Source organism: Peromyscus eremicus, chromosome 6, assembly GCF_949786415.1.
Source record: "Peromyscus eremicus chromosome 6, PerEre_H2_v1, whole genome shotgun sequence".
Taxonomy (NCBI): Eukaryota; Metazoa; Chordata; class Mammalia; order Rodentia; family Cricetidae; genus Peromyscus; species Peromyscus eremicus.
In genome coordinates this window covers 1,785,741-1,806,862 of record NC_081421.1, presented here as the reverse complement: position 1 = coordinate 1,806,862, position 21,122 = coordinate 1,785,741, and the positions used below count along the sequence as shown (strand labels likewise).

The 21,122-nt window shown below is 40.7% G+C and overlaps 1 protein-coding gene across 3 annotated transcripts in view; it reads right to left on the bottom strand.

Moving 5' to 3' along the window:
* Window positions 1-21,122, bottom strand: part of Nbea (neurobeachin) — a 547,801-nt gene that overhangs the window by 79,994 nt on the left and 446,685 nt on the right. For all 3 annotated transcript variants that reach the window (XM_059265100.1, XM_059265102.1, XM_059265101.1), the window contains exons 41-43: window positions 14,947-15,064; window positions 14,555-14,657; window positions 9,456-9,571 (exon numbers count right to left, since the gene is read on the bottom strand). In XM_059265100.1, coding sequence (XP_059121083.1) covers window positions 9,456-9,571; window positions 14,555-14,657; window positions 14,947-15,064 — 337 coding nt within the window. The remainder of the gene's footprint in view (window positions 1-9,455; window positions 9,572-14,554; window positions 14,658-14,946; window positions 15,065-21,122) is intronic.

Genomic DNA, 21,122 nt, shown 5'->3' with positions numbered 1-21,122 from the left:
ATATATATGCAACTGTTTGTGTCTGTGTGAGCATGTAGGATGTTTATCACATGAGGCTTGAAAAGTCCACTGTCCGTATGCCATGCTCTATAAAGCAGCTGCTGCCACACGTTTCTAGTCTCATTGTTTCAAGCATCTAGAGATGAGAATGGAAAACCAGCCAAGTCTAACAGACATTAAGAAGTGTCACCACAGAATGGGCCATGCGATGGATTGTAGGATTCAGGGAAGCTATTTTAGCACAGACAATAAACTCAAGTGTGTAAGAATTCAACTAAAATGTTGAAAAAATATGAAATTTATGAAGTCACACTGACCTGCTTTTATCAAAAGTATCAAACTTGAAAAGATCATTCCATATTAGACTCTGATTCTGCTCTTTGACTTAGTTTTGGTTGTAAGAACCCCATGCCCACAATCCCAGTGAATTCATACAGTGGATCACACATACCAAGATTCACCAACATAATGAACAAGTCTATTTAATGCCACTGCCCAGAGTGCCAGTGCTGGCGCTCAATACAAACTGGGACTCACTTAGAACTTCATGGTTGATGGCAGAAGAGTCGTTGAGAAAACCCAGGAGAGCGTCTGGGACATTCACAAACCTCCCCCACTGCCATTCTACTTCTAAGCATTCATTTTGCCTGGATCATCACAGACATCTGTCCAAATCCTTGAAGAGTTCATTTAAACCTTCCTTGAGTAGTCTGTATCTCCACATAATCTTTCACTACAATCAACAGCAGTAAATGGCTTGCTTCTTTGTGTGAGCTCTATCCCTTTTTTTAAAAAAAGGTGAGTTTTGCTCTGCAGCCCAGGCTGGCCTAGAATTTTAAATCTTCTTGCCTCAGCATCCCAAATGCTTCCAGGGTTGAAAGATACCTCATTTGGTAAGGCACTCATTACTTCAGCATGGCATCCTCAGCTCTACCCCAGCACCCATTTGTAAGAAAAACCTGGATGTAGGCTGTGCAATTGTAATCACATTGCTAGGGAGGTGGAGAAGGGCAGATTCCTGGAGCTCCCTGGCCAAGAATGACAGCCAAAGTGGACCTCTAGCCTCCACATGCATACACTCTTCACATGAACACACACACACATACTTGCACGTGTGCATGTGCACATGCAGACAGATGTACACATCTATGCCTGATATTCCAAATGTCTTTGTATGCAAAGCTTATTATGGCAACCGGTTTTCAGACGGCTAGAGCAATGGTGCTCAAACCTGCAGCATGAGGCCCACTTTGAGGCTCTGAAAGGCAGACTACTGTGTCCAGTGCCATTTTTAACACTGTAGGGCTGCAGAAGAACAGGAGCATCTACATCTGTCACCCCAGGTGGTGCAGGTGCTGCTGGCTGCAGCCTCACTCTGAGAAGAGTGAGTGCAGGAAGCTAGGATGGCTTTTTCCCCACAACACACACTCAGTCTCTTACTTTCCTCTCTATTCACCACCCTCCTGCTATTGTTCATATCCCAATTCCATCCCATCCTACATTTTCTGTCCGCAAACTCTGGCTTAGAAACCCCAGGTTTCTAAGAAGTGAAACAAAAGCAGGCATGCTGGTTTCTATGCTGTTTGTACGTAGCTCATCACATTCACTCACATTTCTACTCTGCTCACAGCCTTCTGAAATAGAATCTCACTATATATCCCACACTGGCCTTGGATTTGCTTTGTAATTCAGGCTGGACTCAAACTGACCATCCTCCTGCCTCAGCCACCCATACACTAAAATTACAGGCATGTGCCACCCTTGGCTTCAAGTGTAACTTTTAGAAGGGACTGCAAAGTTATCTCTTACCCAGATTTGGAAGAAGCATCCTGACCTAGTCAAACAAAGTGACTCTCAGAGAGAAACAGGCATGATGTGGTTACAGGGGGCACCATACCACAGCTTTGAAATTTACTGACACTCACTCACTAAGGGCATCAGCAAGGACAGCAACTAGCTCTGGAAAACAGTAAATCAGAGACTGTTCTATGCACAGGGTGTAGCACATTCCAACTTAGAACAGGAGGAGTATCACCATTAGAATACCTGCTATTGCCGGGCGGTGGTGGCACACGCCTTTAATCCCAGCACTCAGGAGGCAGAGCCAGGAGGATCTCTGTGAGTTCGAGGCCAGCCTGGTCTACCAAGCAAGTTCCAGGAAAGGTGCAAAGCTACACAGGGAAACCCTGTCTCGAAAAAACAAAAAACAAAAACAAAAAAAATACCTGCTATTCTAGAAACTCAACTACAGGTGAGGCACCTCACCCTGCTCTTCAGTTGTCTTATCTAACAGCTCCAAAGAGCTAGCCCAGTCAAGGAAAAACCCAAGCTCATCTAATGCGAGAAAATGAATCTGTTATTTTTGCCCCCTGCTCCAAGGGCAATTGCTTTTCAGGTCCTGTATGTGTTGGACCTAGTTACTTCTGCAGCAGACACTGCCCTTGCTTAATATATACCTCAATAAAGAAGAAAATCTTAACACAGAATATAGAAAAAATATTGCAGACAAACATAAAAAACAATATTATCTTCCAAATATCAGACAAATAATTATGTACCTGAAAATCATATACTATTTAAACAAAAATTTTTAATAATTTGAAGTACTTCTTAATATATAGAAAGACATGAATTTCAAAAGTAAAGAGTTAATAATCTGAAAATAGATGGTAAATTATATTTACAAAAATAAAGAATGAATGTAAAACTGAGTAAACACTTTTATATTGTATAAGAGTGATTAAAATTGATTCATTTTTGAGTTTAAAAGTAAGGGAAACAGTGCTGGGGAGACGGTTTAGTGGGTAAGAGCTCCTGTTGCTCAAGTATGAGGACCTGAGCTCAAGTCCCCAGAATCCACATGAGAAAGCTGGGGTGGGCACATAAGCCTGTAGGGGATGAAGGAGGAATTTCCTGGCTGCCAGCCTAGTTTCAGTTTAAGCAAGAGAGCCTTTCTCAAATTAGTAAGGTAGATAGTGATACAGCTGGACACCTTGTGCACATGCCTGCACACACATCACATACACACATAAAATAAAATAAGACAGGGAAATATAGCTTCGGAGGCTGCTAAAAAATTAACTAATTCTCTAGGAGAACTAATAAAATGACACCTACATTCTAGATCACTAAACACCTGGGAAACTATGTCTATGGCCAAATACATACAATAAAATAGTAGAAGCAACAAACACTAAAAGCAGCAGCATAAAAATATGACATAGAACCAAACATGGCAACTGCCACAAAATGTTATCATGTTACACATTTCTTCTGAAGGAGAGAACCTGTGATAGAGGGAAAGCCTCGAAGTCCAGCGTCTGTCCTGAGACACACAGGTGGCCTGCCTGGGGTTCTGACCCTCTTCTCTGTGGGACACACAGGTGGCCTGTGTGGTGTTCTATTACGATCAATCCATGTGAGTGTTAGTTATTTTGGTGGCGCTCTTACCCTGCGAGGAAATGTCACAAACACGACAAAATCCATTAACAGTTTTATTAAGATAAGAGAGAGAGAGACAGGTGTGCTCAGGCCTGTTAGAAGGACATGTGCATAAAGAGAGAAGCTGGGAATATGGCGCCAGCTTATAAAGGCTGGGTTGCCCATGTGTACACAGGCTCATGTGGCTACTCCACGCATGCGTGTAGATCACATGATTGCGTTGCGTGCTTTATGCAACCATGCAAAGCATGGGGTTCTGGTCAAGTGAGACGTTTTGACCCGGAAATGGCTATTTTGACCCAGAACTGGCTAGGCGGAAGTGTCTAGGTCTGCCGGGCTTGCGCAACCATGCCCAACTGTGGGGGCATGTTGTGAATCTATCAGTGAGTCTACTAAATGAGCAAGAGAATTTATTAAGATATAAATTGAGGAAATACACTCATGATTACAGAATGGCGTAGACAGTAGAAGTCGTCTAAGGACTCAGATAATACTTGTCTTAACTCTTTAACTGACACAGGTTTTTTTTTTTTTTTTTTATAGCTGTGGTCAGCCTTTGTAAAAAAAAAAAAAAATCAGTAAAAGGTTCTTGTGGTCCTTGGAATATCTTTGTGTATAACTCAGTTGGTTTTCCTGGTTCTGGAATTTTTTTCCCCGAGCAATTACAGCTGCTGTACAGTACAGGGATACTGTATGCTCATCGTAGTAGCTTATATATTTCTATCAGTGAAACGTCTCTCACCAAGACTACATTTGGCTGCCCAACGTGTTGGCTTGACTTTCCATCTAAAACTTGAGAGGACTTAAAAAAAGATTCTAAAATGGAGCTAAAAACAGCTTCCTAGTGTGTCTCTCAGGCCAGCCTCAGCCTGAGGACTTGAGCTACAGCATGGCGGGTTTGCAGCATGTGGGCTTGACCTGCAGCATGGCGGATTCCCACCATGGTACACAAAGGTGTCTCCAAGCTGCACAGTATGCTTTGTGGTGGATTTAGCTTTGGCCGGTACAGACAAAAAAAAAAAAAAAAAAAAAAAAAAAAGTTTCTGGGCTACATGCTGTTGGATGGAGGCATGGACCCACTGCCTCCCAGAGTTATCAGAAAGCATGGCTCCCAGACCTGGAGGTGAATTACCTTCGCCATCTTGAAAAGCTGAAATGGGTGGAGTCAGCAGCCAAGGCTGCTGCTTCAGTCCTAAACACACAGTTTAGCAGTTTAAAAATCTCTCCTGGTCAGAGAAGGATTATAGATTCACAATAAGTCAGATTCAGATGGAATAAAACTCTAAATGGTTTACAGTGTGTGTAAAAATGTATGTAGGCTTGGAAGAGAGAAGAAAAGGAGGATAGACAGTTATATAAAGAAATAGTTTTAAAAAATAAAGTCTTTTAAAGAGACAGTAAAAGTAATACAAAAAATAAGCCACATAAAGATGGAAATCACACACAGAGTCTGGATTATATTGTCTTTGGGATTTTTAACTGCAAAAAGACATTTGATTGTAAAGGCTGCTGAATTTAACCAATATATATATTTTAAAGGTATCCTGACTTTAAAATTTGGATCTAAGGATAAGTTGCTTTGGAAAGGAGGCTCTGCTTTTGTTTCCACAGGGAGCAAGAGGCTATGGATTTGTTCCAGGTTAAGATGGATCAGATTTGATCAAACCAGACCTCCTGAACTTTAATGGATGTTACCTATCAACAAAGGTTATAACTGGTCTTCCTAGGCCGTGAACATTATCTCAAATTTTCTCAAAATCCCTATAAGACTACCAGTGCCCACATCAGCAGAAAGTAGCCTAGAAAACTACACCCACATTCCCAAAAACTGAATTATGGCTATTTGTCTTTGTTAGAGATTGGTTACAAATTGTTATTGGTCATAGTCAATATCTTTCTAAAAGAAAAAAGGGAGGATAGGATATAGATATGATAGAATGAAAAGGTAGATTATTGAATCTACTTTTCGTTTGTTTGTTTGTTTGTTTGTTTTTTCGAGACAGGGTTTCTCTGTGTTGTTTTAGTGCCTGTCCTGGATCTCATTCTGTAGACCGGGCTGGCCCAGGCTGGCCTTGAACTCACAGAGATCTGTCTGGCTCTGCCTCCTGAGTGCTGGGATTAAAGATGTGTGCCACCACCACCTGTCTGAATCTGCTTTTAAAGAGCAACTTGTTTTAAATGTTTTACATTGCTATAGATTTTAGTTTATTACAATTTTAAAGTTAATTTTGTTATACTGTATGTATATTTCTATTCTTGTTTAATGTATTATGTTTAAGCAACTCATTTAAAATTGTAATGTAATTAAGAAATACAGATTAATAATTAGTCATCTATAATAATCACGTTTATATTTATGTTAGTTAAGTTTTATAGATATACATAGATATATTTCAATTAGATAGGTGATCTTCAAACACTTCAAAGACCTACAGAATATGGCATTTAAAATGTTTTAAAAGCTTGAACTTTTCTGGACAGTGAGCCATGTCTGCTCCTGGCAGCACTGATTTACTGATTTACACTCTATATGGAGTTTATCTTCTTCTTGGCAAAAATAGCCATTTGGGCAAGAAACTGCTCTTGCCTGGACTGCTTGACAGGATGTTATATAAAATGGACATGTAGGACCCATAGGAAGGTAACCACTGAACTTTACAAGGCGAGATGGTCCTTCATGTTCCTGCTTCACAGAAGAAACTGCCATTCTATAGGACACAGAGAGAAGCGACTGAGAGACTCTAGGCCTATAGGCTAAAGAAGGATGCCCCAATGTCACAGAGTAACTTTGGGTAACTGTCCAGGTAGCCAGCTGTCCCTGTCATTCTAGATTTTTGGAATTTGCTTGCAAAATGCACTTCCTGTTTACTTAGGTAATATTATATCCTTCTGGGGTCTTTGGTGTAGTTGAAGACTAGAGAGTTATAATTTTCCTTGGTTATGATAAAAGATAAATTAGATATGAAACTTTAGACTCACAAATATAGGCTAGAGAATAGAATATTTTCTTTAATTTTGCCAAATACAAATGGACTAGATATTATAACTGTAATTCTTGCTTGATAACTGTTCTATTATATCCAATTTTACTATGTTAAAGTTAAAAATCTTCCTTTTTGATTAGATAAAAAAGGGGAAATGCTGGGGGATGTCTTTCTGTATGATGTGACTATATGTTTTTCCCATTAGTTAATAAATAAGCTGATTTGGCCTATGGCAAGGCAGCTTAGAGGCAGGTGGGAAATCCGAGGGAGAGAGGAAGGAGAAAGGCAGAGCTGGAGAGATGCTAGCCTGCTGCCCAAGGAACAAGATGCCAGCAGACTGGTAAAGCCACAGAACACATGGCAAAACACAGATTAATAGAAATGGGTTAATTTATGATACAAGAGCTGGCTAGCAAGAAGTTTGAGCTATAGGCCATCTAGTTCATAACTAATATAAGCCTCTGTGTGTTTACTTGGTTTTGAGCAACTGCAGGACTGGGCGGGACACAGGAAAACTTATAGCTACAGGGTTCTGACCCTCTTTTCCGTGGGACACACAGGTGGCTTGTCTGGGGTTCTGACCCTCTTCTCTGTGGAACACACAGGTGGCCTGTCTGGAGTTCTGACCCTCTTCTCTGTGGGACACACAGTTGGCCTGTCTGGGGTTCTGACCCTCTTCTCTGTGGGACACACAGGTGGCCTGCCTGTGGTTCTGACCCTCTTCTCTTTAGTGGGTGATTATGCTTTGCTGTGAAGTCATGTACTTACCTAAGAAGCATTGACTCTCTGCAACTGTGAATTGGGTGTCTATAGTTCAAACAGGACCAAAAGTGTCAGGAAAAAGGGCTAGCTAAAGAAACCCACCCTGACCCTGGAGCCCAGAACCAGTGAAAGAAACACACCCTAGATCTGGGACCCAAGCCAGTGAAAGAAACACTTTATCCCTGAACCTAGAACCTAAGAAATATGCCCTGATTCGGAAAGCAGGGCCAAAGAAACACACTTGGTCCCTGGAATCAGAGCCAGTGAAAGAAATATGCCCTGGCCTTAAAATTTGAGCCAAAAAGCTAAGAAAGGCCAATGAAAGAAACACAGTTGGACTCTGAAATCAGGGCCATCTCTGCCCCTAACCCATGAAACCAACCAATCCCTGAACAAAAAAAACTAACCAATCCCTGGACAGAAAATGTTCTCCTTGGAGAAACTCCGCCCCCAAGAGATCCTATATAAACCACCCTGACTGTTCAGTTGTGGGCTGTTCTTTCCCACCCTGGTAGAGGCAGCCACTCTCCTGGACTCCTCCTTCCCAAATAAATATCTTTCTTAAAAGAGTCTTGGGTGTGAAGATCTTCATTCATCAGCACAGAGAAGAAGAACCTTGCTAAGACGTCCCTTAGGGGACTGAGCAAGGTGGAGCAGAAAAAGTAACGAGCAGAGGAGACTGCTACATTTCTGCAGGGGTTTCACCTTTAGCAGAGTAAAAAAGAAGCAACATCTTGGGCTGGAGAAGAAGCAGAGCTCTGTTGGAAAGCCCACTTAAGTGGGGACTGAGCAAAGCTCAGTTGTAGAGGCTCTCCAGGAGAGGAGCAGGATTGCTATATCCTGTGGGGAGACCATCCCCCACCGCACCCCAACTCTAGGTATCACCTGACTCCTGTGAGCAGTCAGGATACCTTTCCCTCCAGAGCTAACGTGTCCCATTGTAGCTCCAGCTGCCAGAGCTGTCCTAGCAGCTAGCTCAAGGTAATGCCTGACTCCCCTGAGCATTCAGGATACCTTTCCCCCAGAGTTGCAACACCCCCTTATAAAAAGCACTTTAAAAAATGTACTTATCTAGAACCTACACCGCCCTTGTCCTGTTCTTGTCTGAATGATAAGCCTGGCATGGGCTCACATGGCACTCACATCATGTGAGAGCTACAGCTAATGCAGTTGGTTTCATGGATGTGGGAGGGGCTCATGGGACCTGTGCAACCTCGGGTTTTGCTATGTGTAGGGTTCTGGGAACTAACAGTCATAGTGCTGAGGGATTTTTGCCAAGGAAACTAAGTTATTTCCCTTTCATTCATTTATGCTCATTTCTTGTGTGGGTACAAATGATACAGTAACTTAATAGTATTATACAGTTCATTTACTTTTTAGGAAGCAAACAGGTTTCTTTAAGATATAAGTTTGCTATATATGAATACACATATTAACATGTATTTATGACTAAAATAAAAAATATTTCAAATAACTTTATTCCTTTTTGTTGACCAACCATGTTCTAGTGCCTGTAGTTCAGTCACCTTTAAAAACAATGATTCAGGGACTAGCTCTACTGCATCTACTGTGAGGAGTCACACCAACAGTAAACACAGGTCTGACACAGGCATTGAGGCCACTGCTGAGATCCATCTGCCAATGTACGGCTCCACACAGCCTGGTTCATAGAAGCAAACTCTACAAATCAGAATGACTCAGGGCTCTTGAAGTTCAACTTACATAAAAAGAGGGAGGGACCAGGTTTCACCAACATCCACTGAGCCATCCACAAACTTCTGATCAGGAGGAAGAAAACAAGCCACTGTGTTCTCTTAATTGACAAGCACTGTAACTGTGCTCATCAGTTAGGAAATATAATCTGGGTTTTTATTCTTATTTGAGGACTTTAAGAAAAAAGATGCTGTAAGATCTTGGTCTAATCCAGGCAATATCCATGCTAGGCAGGAGTCTCTTATTCTCTTGTCTGGTTGTTTCTGCTGAGAATGACCAAGGAGTGAAACCATATTTTCCCATTATTATTTTTAGATAGTCTAGCAATAGTTAGTGACTCTAATAAACTTTCAGACAATTCTGCCAGCAAAGGAAAAGGCAGAAAGAGAGCAAGCAAGCATCTTAACCTTGCTATCAGCTGCACAGCTCCCGACAGACTCCAGTGTAAATGCACCATGTTTACCCTACTACTGCATCTGAGCTCCAACGAAAACAAGACATCTATCAGGTTATACCACCTAATACTCTGATGGTCTGAAAAGCAAGGCACCTTACCTGCTATAGTGTTGAGAAACATCAAATACTCGAAGTTGGAGATCTCTCTTCTTTGCCAGCGCTGAGTCATGTTGGAAGATTTATAAAGCTGTCGAGGAGTGGCCAGTGATATCCTCCTATTAGTAAGCAGACCAGAAAGACACTTTGAGTCACAGCTGTCAAAAGTCCACTTGCAACTAACTTTTCTGTTTGAGATCATTCAGTAATTTGTGGCTTGGCCTTCATGGGTGGATTATAAGATATTTATCTGTAGAAACCAGCTCTATTTGAGACTTCTATTATGGAAAAGGACAAGTCTGGAAGCAGCTCTATCTGTGAAAATACAGTTGCAAATGGCTAATTACAGTACACTGGAACAAAAATGATAAAACTGTGCTCAAAATAAATCATGGTAGACTTTAAACCACACAGCAAACCTACTGGATGACAACAAACTACTAGTTACACAAGTGCCTGCCTGCGAGCATCAGCCTTCATCTCAGTGGCATGGTGCCTGCCACTGAACGAAGGAAATACAAAGTGCAGTCTCCACCCATATGATTGATACCCACCACGAATGTCAAAACCAATGCAAAACAACAAAATGAGACCTCTGAAAACATACACAGGCCCAGGGACATAAACATAACAGCATCATTGTGTACTTATAGGTTCACAGTGTTTACCTGAAAATTAAGGGGAAACCTAGTATATTTATAAAAGCATGATAAAGCTACTTGGTCCTGAAACCGTTAAAATTCATGTTACCCTTAATGTTATAGTAATTTTTTTCACAATGCTCCTTGGCCAAGAGAAACACCTAGCAGTTCTGTCCACTAAGCAGTTAAGTTGAAATACTCACTCAAAACTCAATGCCTGCTATAGTCTTGGTACTGTTTGAGCATGTCTACCAAAGGTTCATGAGCTGGAGCTTGGTATCCAGGACAGTAGTGTTGAAGTGGTGGGATCTTCAAGAAGAGGGACCTTATGAAAGGTGCTAGGCCACAGGGGCACTGTCCTCAGGAGGAATTAATGATGGTCTTATGGAGTGAGTAAATTCTCAAAGACAATAGGCTGCCATAATAAGGAAGCTCTGCATGTTTGGACCCATCTTACATGGCCACTTTCCTTTCTTGCTCCAAGAAACCCTCACCACAGGCTGAGTAGATAAGTCTGGATCTTGTACGATCAGCCTCTGAAACTGTGAATTAAATCTGCTTTCTCTATATTACTTAGCACAAGATACTCTGTGTACTGGGGCAAGGTGGCTAAGTCACTATCTTAAAAACAAGTCGCTCCTTGGAGTCTAACCCTGATGAAGAGACAGGGAGGTACTGTGTGTGGTTCTCTCTAAGCAGCTGCAGTTTCTGAAAGGGCATGCATCTACTGAGCACTTTATAGTTTCTCAAGCATTGGAACCAAACCTGAAGCTAGGACCTTCACTTTTCTGGACCCAAACTAACTCCTCACTGAGATCTTATGTTTTGAGCCTGGTAAACACCAAAACAAACCTTAGGCTCCTCAAAGTCATATGGAAAATGAGGACTACCTAGTGTTGAAAGTGAGAAATGAAAAGCATCAAGTAACACAGCAACAGTGATAGCTTAAAACCATCAACTAATTACAGCCAGGGCATTTCCTTTGGATCCTGATGTCTGGATAGAAAACATAGAACAGTAGTTAATATCACATGTGAAATGTGAGTGTTTGCCAGTAATTTTTTTGTCCAGTGTGAAAAGACTGTTTTATAGGGCCAACATGAGTCACCTTGATAGAAGATGAAAAATGAGAATTAGGAAAGTAGAAGCAATGATAAGTTATCTAATTCTAAGTTTTCTTACTTGTAAATTAGGGTAAGAACCTCATTAGTTTTATAAAATGTGAGTGCTTTAAGATGTAAGGGAAATGGTCCTGTCATAATTAAGATACAAATTGTCCCTCACATATGGGAGGTACTCAGTGAACCACACTGTAAATATTCATTAATCAGAGAGACATTCATGAGGCTATGCTATTGTCCTTTTGTCCTAAACTTTTGCTTATTAAGCACCAATCTGATTTGCAATGTGACCTCCTTAGTGAGCTTGCCTTAGTCTAGGCCAGGGGATGCTGAAGCCAGTTGTTTGGGGGGAAGATAGCCGCTTTTGAATTTGATAATGCTTTGTTGTTTAAAATTGTCTGAAGGCTTTAGCTGAAAGTTCCTGAGAGCTGACTTAATTTTGCATATACTGACAGAACCAGGTGTCAAAAAGCATAGCACAGATATCTGGAGTCTTCATTAATCTGTTGGAACACACCAGAGAGCTTCTCCTTGGAAGAACATGGTATCATTCCTTCCTTCTGACAATTCTCAAGACCTCATAAGATCTTTCACAGCAGACATGTGCAGTCTAAGGGAGTGGGAAGGGGTCAGTGTGTATATACTTTACCTACCTATGCACCCTCATCTGTGGGTATGTGCATGCATGTACACAAGTATATACTGCATGTACACATTTACAGTCCCTTTACTTTGTCTTTCAAACAATATTTCAATTTTGAACACCCCTACAAAGATATTTTCCCATTTTATGGTATGTGAGAATGTTATTATTCCTATTGCCTAGTATCATTCATTCTTTTAACCAGTATATACTGCGTTCTTTCTAGATGGTAGGGACATTTATTATTACTCAGCTTATAGTGGCAGGTCTAGGCCTATATGTAGTTCTCCTAGCCTCTTTGCTACTTCTAAGACTACAAGTCTCAGAAATATGCAAACTGAGCCTGCAAGAATATTGCTAGGAAAGTAAGAATGAGTGGAGACTTTAAGGAAAAAACAAGCCAAGAGACGAGCGTGGTGTTCAGAGTTCATGGCTTTATGAAGTGACAGAAAAGGCAAATCTATTGAGTATTTATTTTTCTACTCCAAAAAGTAATCTTTCAGAAGTCAAAGAAAATTGATATTCATAATAGGTAAGGCAGATGGTAGGGAAACTTTTGTTTGTTTTAAATGAATCAAAAGCATGGCAGGAAATCATATGTGCCCCTCCGGAACTATGGTCATTGAGTAAGATGCTGGGGGGCAGAAGCTCACACTTAACCAGGGGAAAGATAGACCTATTTGTGTATTCTTAATGTTCATTCCCGAAAAAAATGAATGAACTGATGATTAAATGTATAGTCTGTGAGCACTTGGGAAGGAAGTAGTGATTACAATGAGTCAGCTTGGAGACAATCAATAAGGACAAGCCTTACAAACCTCTCTCATTGTTTTTGATAGATTAAATGCATTTTTCTTTGACTTGAATTGTTTATACATGCTTCATTATCTACTAATGTCTTGGTTTAATCTTGTCATTCTCCTCACGAACATGCTGAGCATGTACACACATGCACACAAATTGCTCCTGTACTGGAAGCTTAAAGAGAACAGGTCAGACAGAATGCAAGGGAATCCTAGTGAAGAGCACTTAGAAAGCATTTTTGCAATTATGCACTGAGCTGTGAGCTACAAGTTGAAAGATAAATAAAACACAATCCCTATCTTTAGAATGTCTGGTATCTATTTAGGGAAGATGGACAAAGATTGGCTTTTCCACACAGGAGTGCCCTGCACTAATCTTCAAGGACTTAACAGTTTGTGGTGCACAGTGCTGTTTCTCTATGCAGAGCACACCTCCATCAGTCTGTGGATATAATCCTCCTCCTAGTCAGGGAGGACATGGCAAGGAATCAAAGGTGTGTTTTCCAAAAGCCCTAGAATGCAGGGGACCCCTGGGTCAAGTCAGCAAACATTCCTGCTGTTTTAGAGGTGTAAGATGATCTCTTCTAGCAAAAGGGACTTGTGATAAAGATTCTCAGAAGCTTCTGAGAAATATGACCCTCTTAAAATATAAACATTTAAAGAGAAATTAGCTGTGTCTTCTCTCTACTGGTTGTGTGAAGATGGATATGGGGTGTCTGAGGCAGCAATGGTGATATTGTGATCACGAAACCAATCCAGATTGCTGACGTCACTGAATATCTGAACCAGGACCAGCAATGTCTCAAGTCTGGAGCCTTTTTGTTACACACACACACACACACACACACACACACACACACACACACACACACACAGAGAGAGAGAGAGAGAGAGAGAGAGAGAGAGAGAGAGAGAGAGAGAGAGAGAGGGAACGCTTTTATTCAGGTACTCACTTTCATGGATTCAAGCATGGATGATACACATAATTAGTAACTGTGTTTTCTACTTAGATTAGTAACTTAATAACATTTAATAAAATGAAATTTTGAATGATTCTTAAAAAATACTAAGATGAAGGATTTAGGTAAAAGTTAAAACTATACCATAATGAATAACTATTATTCTCAAGAAATTCCAAGGGACTGGAGAGATGGATCAGAGGTTAGGAGCACTAGTTGCTCTTCCAGAGGTCCTGAGTTCAATTCCCAGCAACCACATGGTGGCTCATAACCATCTATAATGGGATCTGATGTTCTCTTCTGGTATGCAGGCATGCATGCAGATACAGCACTCATACCAAATAATAATAATAATAATAATAATAATAATAATAATAATAAAGAAATTCCAAGATTTTTTATTACCTTAATAAACAGCCATTTATATTTAGCATTTATAAAACCATAATTAATATGCTATTCTCTAGTACTTAATCATAAACACCATTAGAGGCTTTTGGTATACTAATACTATAGGTTTTAACTAGAAAGATTTCTTCTTCTTCCTCCTCTTCCTTTGTTTTTCCTTTTGTTTTTCATTTTTCGAGACAGGGTTTCTCTGTGTAGCTGTCCTGGAACTCACTTTGTAGAGCAGGCTGGCCTTGGACTCACAGAGATCCGCCTGCCTCTGCCTCTGCCTCCCTGGTGCTGGGATGAAAGGCACACGGCACCACCACCAGAAAGAGATGTCTTCTTTATATGTTAACTGTGACTGTAATCACTGCAGACAGTGGAGACACTTTTAGTAAGTCTGCCCTAGTCACTCTCTAACTCCCAGTGCAGCGGTTTCCATAATCTCCTTCTCCATAAATAACCCACAGAGAAAGGATGTCCTTGGGCTTAGAAATTACTATATGTAAACACACCACAGATAATGTGTAACATGATATAATTACCTGGCTTGTGGCAAACCATAGCTGGTCCCCACTCCAACCCGAGGCAAGCTGTAGACAACTTTTTTAACTGTTGCTTGGTCAGGAAAATTGAACATCACAGAAGCTGTGGTAGAAGAAAAGAAGGCACTTTAGCAAACCACAGGAGAACTGCCCACTCAGGACACAATATTCAAGGGCCTACTGTGGCTTATCTGAAATGGCAATGAGTTTTCATAGAAGATGAGCCTTCTCTACAGCTCTGTCCCTATGAAACCAAAATGAACATCTTCAAACACACTTTGCTTTGGTGATAGCACACAAAAGGAAATACAGACAATAATCAAACAGTATTGTACATGTAAATGAATAGTATCAAGGGTGAACACATCTTGCAGGCTCCTTCAGAGACTTACTTCTGTTTGCCATGAACACTTCCAACGCCGTGTTCTGCAGAAGGTAGCGTCTTGAAAAGACAGCTCGGATCTCACTGAACATCCATTTCCCATGAAGTCCCTCAGTGTATGCAAGAACCTAAGAGAAATGGGTTAAAAGGACAGTAACCAATGAAGTAGAAACTTAAGACTTGGAGAACACTTTATATAGAGTGCTATGTAAAATCCTAAATGAGTTATCTTCTGTTTTCATGATACATCATGGCTGTCAATCATACAATACTGTATATTCCACCTTTCTAAACTCTCTTGATTCAAGAAGAAACAAAGGAGTAAGAATAATTATATATTCAAAATGACTCTGTGACTTAAACAGAAATTATCCCGTCTGTGGCACACACTGTTGGTACTGCCAAACATTCCTCCTTCTTTCTCTTTCTCCCTTATTTCATGGAAACCAGTTACCACTGTGTTCAGTTTTTCCTAACTGGTCTAAGCAAGATTTTTCCAGTAAAAGGTGAGACAGCAGATGTTCTTAGGTTTGTAGGTAACATGTTATATGCTGTAACTGTTCAATTTCTCCCTGGTAACCTGTCAGCAGTCATAGACAATGCAGAAGGTAAGCACTGTGTAGCAATAAAACTTTATTTACACTGAGGTGGCTGAATTTGGAATAAGGATGGAATTTGGCTTGACCCATGGTCTAGAGCAACTACAATATTATTCTGTTTTCCAAAACTGCTTTGCAACTCTGGTAATGAGAACAGAGCTAAAGGCGGCTGAAGATGCATTAGGAATGCTGATAAAACGAGTCACAGGAGGCTGACACTCTCCTGCCCTTCTTAGATAAATGGAGATGTACAGCTGACATCATAGCAGCATGGGAGAACCGTGAGGAACGCCAAGGAGGTGCAGCAAGGTTGGCCCCACATTGGGCTGCTGGAACATGCAGAACATTCCACAGGATACCCAGCACCTAGATTGCCTGCTCCTCAGCACAGACCAGTTCACAGCTGATAAAGCTACATTTGTCGAGTATGTAAAGCACATGTTTTTTGAAGCACCAATGCTGCTAACACATGAACACTTTTTCCTTACACCTGTACCTGCACTTACTTTGCAGAAAACGGAAAGTAGTTCTTAAGTTTCATATACATTAGGTTTCCGTTGCTTTGAAAGTAACTATGAAGCTCTTTCACGGTTCTTTTAAGAAACAAATGCAGCCGGGCGGTGGTGGCGCACGCCTTTAATCCCAGCACTCGGGAGGCAGAGCCAGGCGGATCTCTGTGAGTTCGAGGCCAGCCTGGGCTACCAAGTGAGTTCCAGGAGAGGTGCAAAGCTACACAGAGAAACCCTGTCTCGAAAAACCAAAAAAAAAAAAAAAAAAAAAAAAAAAAAAAAAAAAAAAGAAACAAATGCAAACAAATGTGTGTGTGTGTGTGTGTGTGTGTGTGTGTGTGTGTGTGTACATGTTCCTGTGGGTATATATGGGTATGCACATATGTGTGGAGGTCAGAGAGGTTAATGTCAGTTATCTTCCTCAACTGCTCTTCACCTTACTCTTCTTTTCTTCTCTCTCTCTCTCCCTCTCTCCCTCTCTCTCTCTCTCAAGTATTTTATGTGTATGAGTATTTTGCTTCCATATATGTTTGTGCACCACCACGAGCATGCCTGGTGCCTGTGGGGGTCAGAAGAGGAAGTCACATCACTTGAAGCTGGAGTTATGTACTATTGTGAACCACCAAGTAGGTGCTGGGAATCGAACCCAAGTCCTCTGCAAGAGAAGTTAGTGCTCTTAACTGCTGAGCCATCTCTCAGCCCCTCCACCTTGCATTTTGAGGCAGGGTTTCTCACCGAATCTGGAGCTTATCATCAATTCAGCTAATCTGACTGGGCAGCAGGGATCTCCCTGTCTCTACTGATCTAGCACTGTGACTGCAGCAAAGTCACCATGTCCAGCTTTTTTTCCCTTATGTGGTTGCTACGAGGAGCCAAAGTGAGGTCCTTGTGCTTGTGTGGTAAGCACTTTATGAGTGAGCTCTCTCCAGGCCCCATTCCAGTTTTTTTTTTTTTTTTTTTTTTTTTTTTTGGTTTTTTTCGAGACAGGGTTTCTCTGTGTAGCTTTGCGCCTCTCCTGGAACTCACTTGGTAGCCCAGGCTGGCCTTGAACTCACGGAGATCCGCCTGGCTCTGCCTCCCGAGTGCTGGGATTAAAGGCGTGCGCCACCACTGCCCGGCCATTCCAGTTTTTAACTTGGTTTGAGTCTTCCTAAGGCCAGATGGTCTGCAGAGGCTGTTGTACATGTTTAAGTCCTGAGACATTCAGAGTCAGTCAGACTCTTGCCAAATCTTGGCTCTGCCATTTGCTAGCTCTAGATCTTGGAAAAAGTACCTGACTCCATCGCCTTCTGTCTTCTGAAAAGTGGTGACAATAATACCCATTGCTGGTTAGTTTAAGGACCAGGGAATATATAGAGTAGAGGGCCAGCTCTATAAATTGTTCTTATCATATGACAACTCCTCTCAGCTTCTAAATGCAAAACTTCTCATGCATTTTACAAAGTGGTTACTATGGTGACTCATTGCAATTCATATTTACACATTCTCAAGTAACTATAATCAATTGCCATTCTGAATTTCATACACTAGTATAGTTTTTTCAGAATGGAAGAATAGAAAGAATACAAGATACCAACATCTTCTGCATGTATGAAGTAACAAATATCTTAAGACAAATGCTTGAAAACTATCTGCATATAATTATTTCACCAAGAAAAATAATTAAGGGGCTGGAGAGTTGGCTCAGTGGTTAAGAGCACTGGCTGTTCTTCCAGAGGTCCTGAGTTCAATTCCCAGCAACCACATGGTGGCTCACAGCCATCTCTAATAGATCTGGGGCCCTCTTCTGGCCTGCAGGGATACATGCAGACATTACACTGTATATATAATAAATAAATAAATCTTAAAAAAAAAGTATGCTTTTAAAAAAAAAAGAAAAAGAAAAATAATTAAGACCATTGAAATTCAGTCACTTGAATAAGCATGGTAATTTCTTGTGAAGCCTATGCTGGGCCCCTCATGTAATACTAGTATGCTATGTTACTGTGCATGAATGTACATTATGTACATGTAGACACAGGTATGTTTACATTCACGTCTGTCTGCAGGAACTGCGATATATCAAGTAGGTAACTGGGAAAACACAGTGGCCTGATTCTGTGGGCTCTGTCAGAAGTTCTGTCAGGAGGAATTTACTAGTCTCTTGCGTGTACCTTGATTCTTCACTACTTGCTCTGTTAAAATGAATCTGTGCCCTTTAAAGCTGTTCCCTCTGCTAGCTTGCATGATGACAATAAAGCCTATCTGAAGCATCAAGGAGCCACACGGAGGAAGGACTTGATTCCTGTGCTGCACAGTACATGGTCTCAGTGCCAGCTACCGAGGTACACAAAGGCCATCCGCCCCCACTGGAAAGCAGTTTCCAAGGACTTCCAGCTCCAGTCATTCTACAGCAGTGTCTCTGGTGAGGACACTCCAAGGACAGCTTTACCAACTCCTTCGAGGAAAATTTCTAAAAAACTGCTAGAGGACAGTGTTCCAGTAGACACTTGTGTGACTGGCATTCAGGAATCTACACATGGCAGAAAGGCTTCACCCTAGGCTTCTAAGGCAGTCCAAGCTACTCCTTCTCCTTATATACAGGATTCCTATAGTTCTTAAGAGTTTCTTATTTCTTATTAGCCATTCCTTGTAGCCCCAATCTCTTGCTTTAATTATACTTGTTTACATTGTGCTCCAGCCATGTAAATTACTACGTGGTTTCTCTCCCCTGCCTGGATTCAAATGGTTCCTGAAAGGCATTGGGAAGGTCATTCAGTAAGATTTTAGACAACACTGGGGAATTGTGTGAGGGGGAATAGAAGGCTGTGCACACGGTGGTAGAGTGGCCAGATGGGATATTACTGGGGCATGTGATGAGGAGTTTAATCTATTGGTGTGCATTTCAGAAATGTAAAGGAATATCATTTATAGTCAATTGAATGCTGACTTTACGGCATGTTTCTATAAAAATCTGGGCGCCAAGCCCAGGTCTGAAATATGAACTGATACAATAAAGCTGTCTGTGTTTTATTTATACCTTTACTTGTTACATAATGTTATCTATCTTTTAGGATCTCCCATAGCAGTGCTTTCACTTGCTTTCCATGTAGTCTAAGATATTCTCCTACATCATCCAAGTACTTTTATCAACAGTTGAGGATTGTGGTTTTGTTTTCTTTAGGTCAACTTTCCCATATCCTCTGGCTGTGTCTTCCTGCTTCTGCAAATTAGTTAACACATTACAGAATCTAATCAACAGCTACTAACTACTTCATTTGGCTTCATTTTCTGAAAGCCGAATAAACATGAATTTCATTGCATTCTATAGGTCATAAAAATGAACAGTAAAGCATCATGATCCCCAATCTTATGGAATCTTGTCATTTTTTAAAATGGCCACTAACTATTTTGAGTTAAGTGCCTGGTATACAAAAGTAAAGACTAGGCTGGCTTGTTCCCTAAGGTCATCCTCATTCACCTGTGAGCTGAAGTGCACAGGAAACAGGATGAAACACCAGCTTGTAAACCACCTTCCCAAAATGTATGCTTAACACACATTATCTGGTGATCATGTGAAGAAAAATAAGGCTGATGTGCACTCATCTGTATCAGACATAGACAACATTGTCAGAAACATGAATGGAGCTGTCAAATCGGTTTTGTCTTTTATTTCCCTTCAGAGGCAGCTAATACTGTGCAAACTAAAAGTTCTTGTTTAGTGATGGCCTTGCTGACCTCAGGTCACCTAATACATACATTAGGATGAGTAGTACATATACTTCTCTCGGGATATGGAAAATACAAGCTATGCGTCAAGCAGTACGTAGTTGCTGTTTAGAACAACTAAAATGTCATAGAGGTTGTATGTATCCTTGTAAGTGCTCAAGAGGTGGTCATATTTTATAGATATTTTCAGTTCCAACAGTTTACTTAAAAGGTTTGTAATTTATTATTAAGTTACAGGCCCCCATTACTTTTATAATTCCATGTAAATTACGAATGGCTCAGAATTGTAATGAAATTATTCAAGACAGAATAGTTCCAAAGAAATCTCAGGTTTCTATTCACACAGGAATATATACACTCTTCCCACATCTGCTAGCTGAACTGGGAAGACTCCTGACCCAGAAGAAAAGCAGAGGTGGAGACGGAAGGAGCTGCCCAGTCACTGTTGGTATGGCATACTCTCCAGCTTCTCATGCCTGCTCTTGGTGATGCTATTTCCCCAACCAATTCAAGGAGAAATAAGAGACGAGCATTCTTTTCTATTTCATTTTTACATCACCAGTCTCTTGCTAAAAATACAAAGAAGTATCTGCTCCGACTGGGGTAGAAGACCTGCTGAGGGTGAAGGACTCTCGAACACAGGACACGTAAGATAGGATGGAGAGATGAGGAGTGGGAACTCTGATGGTGAATTAAAAAATCCTTTTATAAGTCAAATGTTTTCCAAGCTGTTTATTTTCAAAACAAACTGGATCTATTTGGACTGCCAACTTAAAGATACTTACAAGTAATTTTTGATGATAGATCACTAGGTGACATTTAGCATACGGCATGTAAAAACACTGAGTAACATTTGAGAATGAAAGTTGACAGTTCCTCTATGTATGTGAACATGATTTCTACACATCTTTTTGTTTTTATTAAATGCTATTTTAACAGTTGCCTAAATACCTTAGTCAGATATTGTGCTACTTTTACATAATGAAATTCAACCTGGAATATACATTATTGAGGTACATTTTCTACCAAGAACCCAACAAAAATCATATATATGCCAGTCTATATCTTTTTTTAAAATTGAAATATAGACTCTTCTTTCATACAATACATCCCAACCAGTTTCCCCTCCCTCCACTCCTCCCAGCTTCTCCCCACCTCTCCTCTCCAATGGATCAATTTTCAACACATCTTTAAGAGAAGAAGCCAGTTAAAATTTCAGTTATTTCTGTATTTTTTTGTAATAAGTAAAATTCACGGGCAAGCACTTCAGCTAGTGATCTCATTGAGATGAATTTCTAATATTATTTCATGGTTTCTGTGTAGTAATTAAAAATACATCCTAACAAAAATTATACAGTGTTGCTATAATT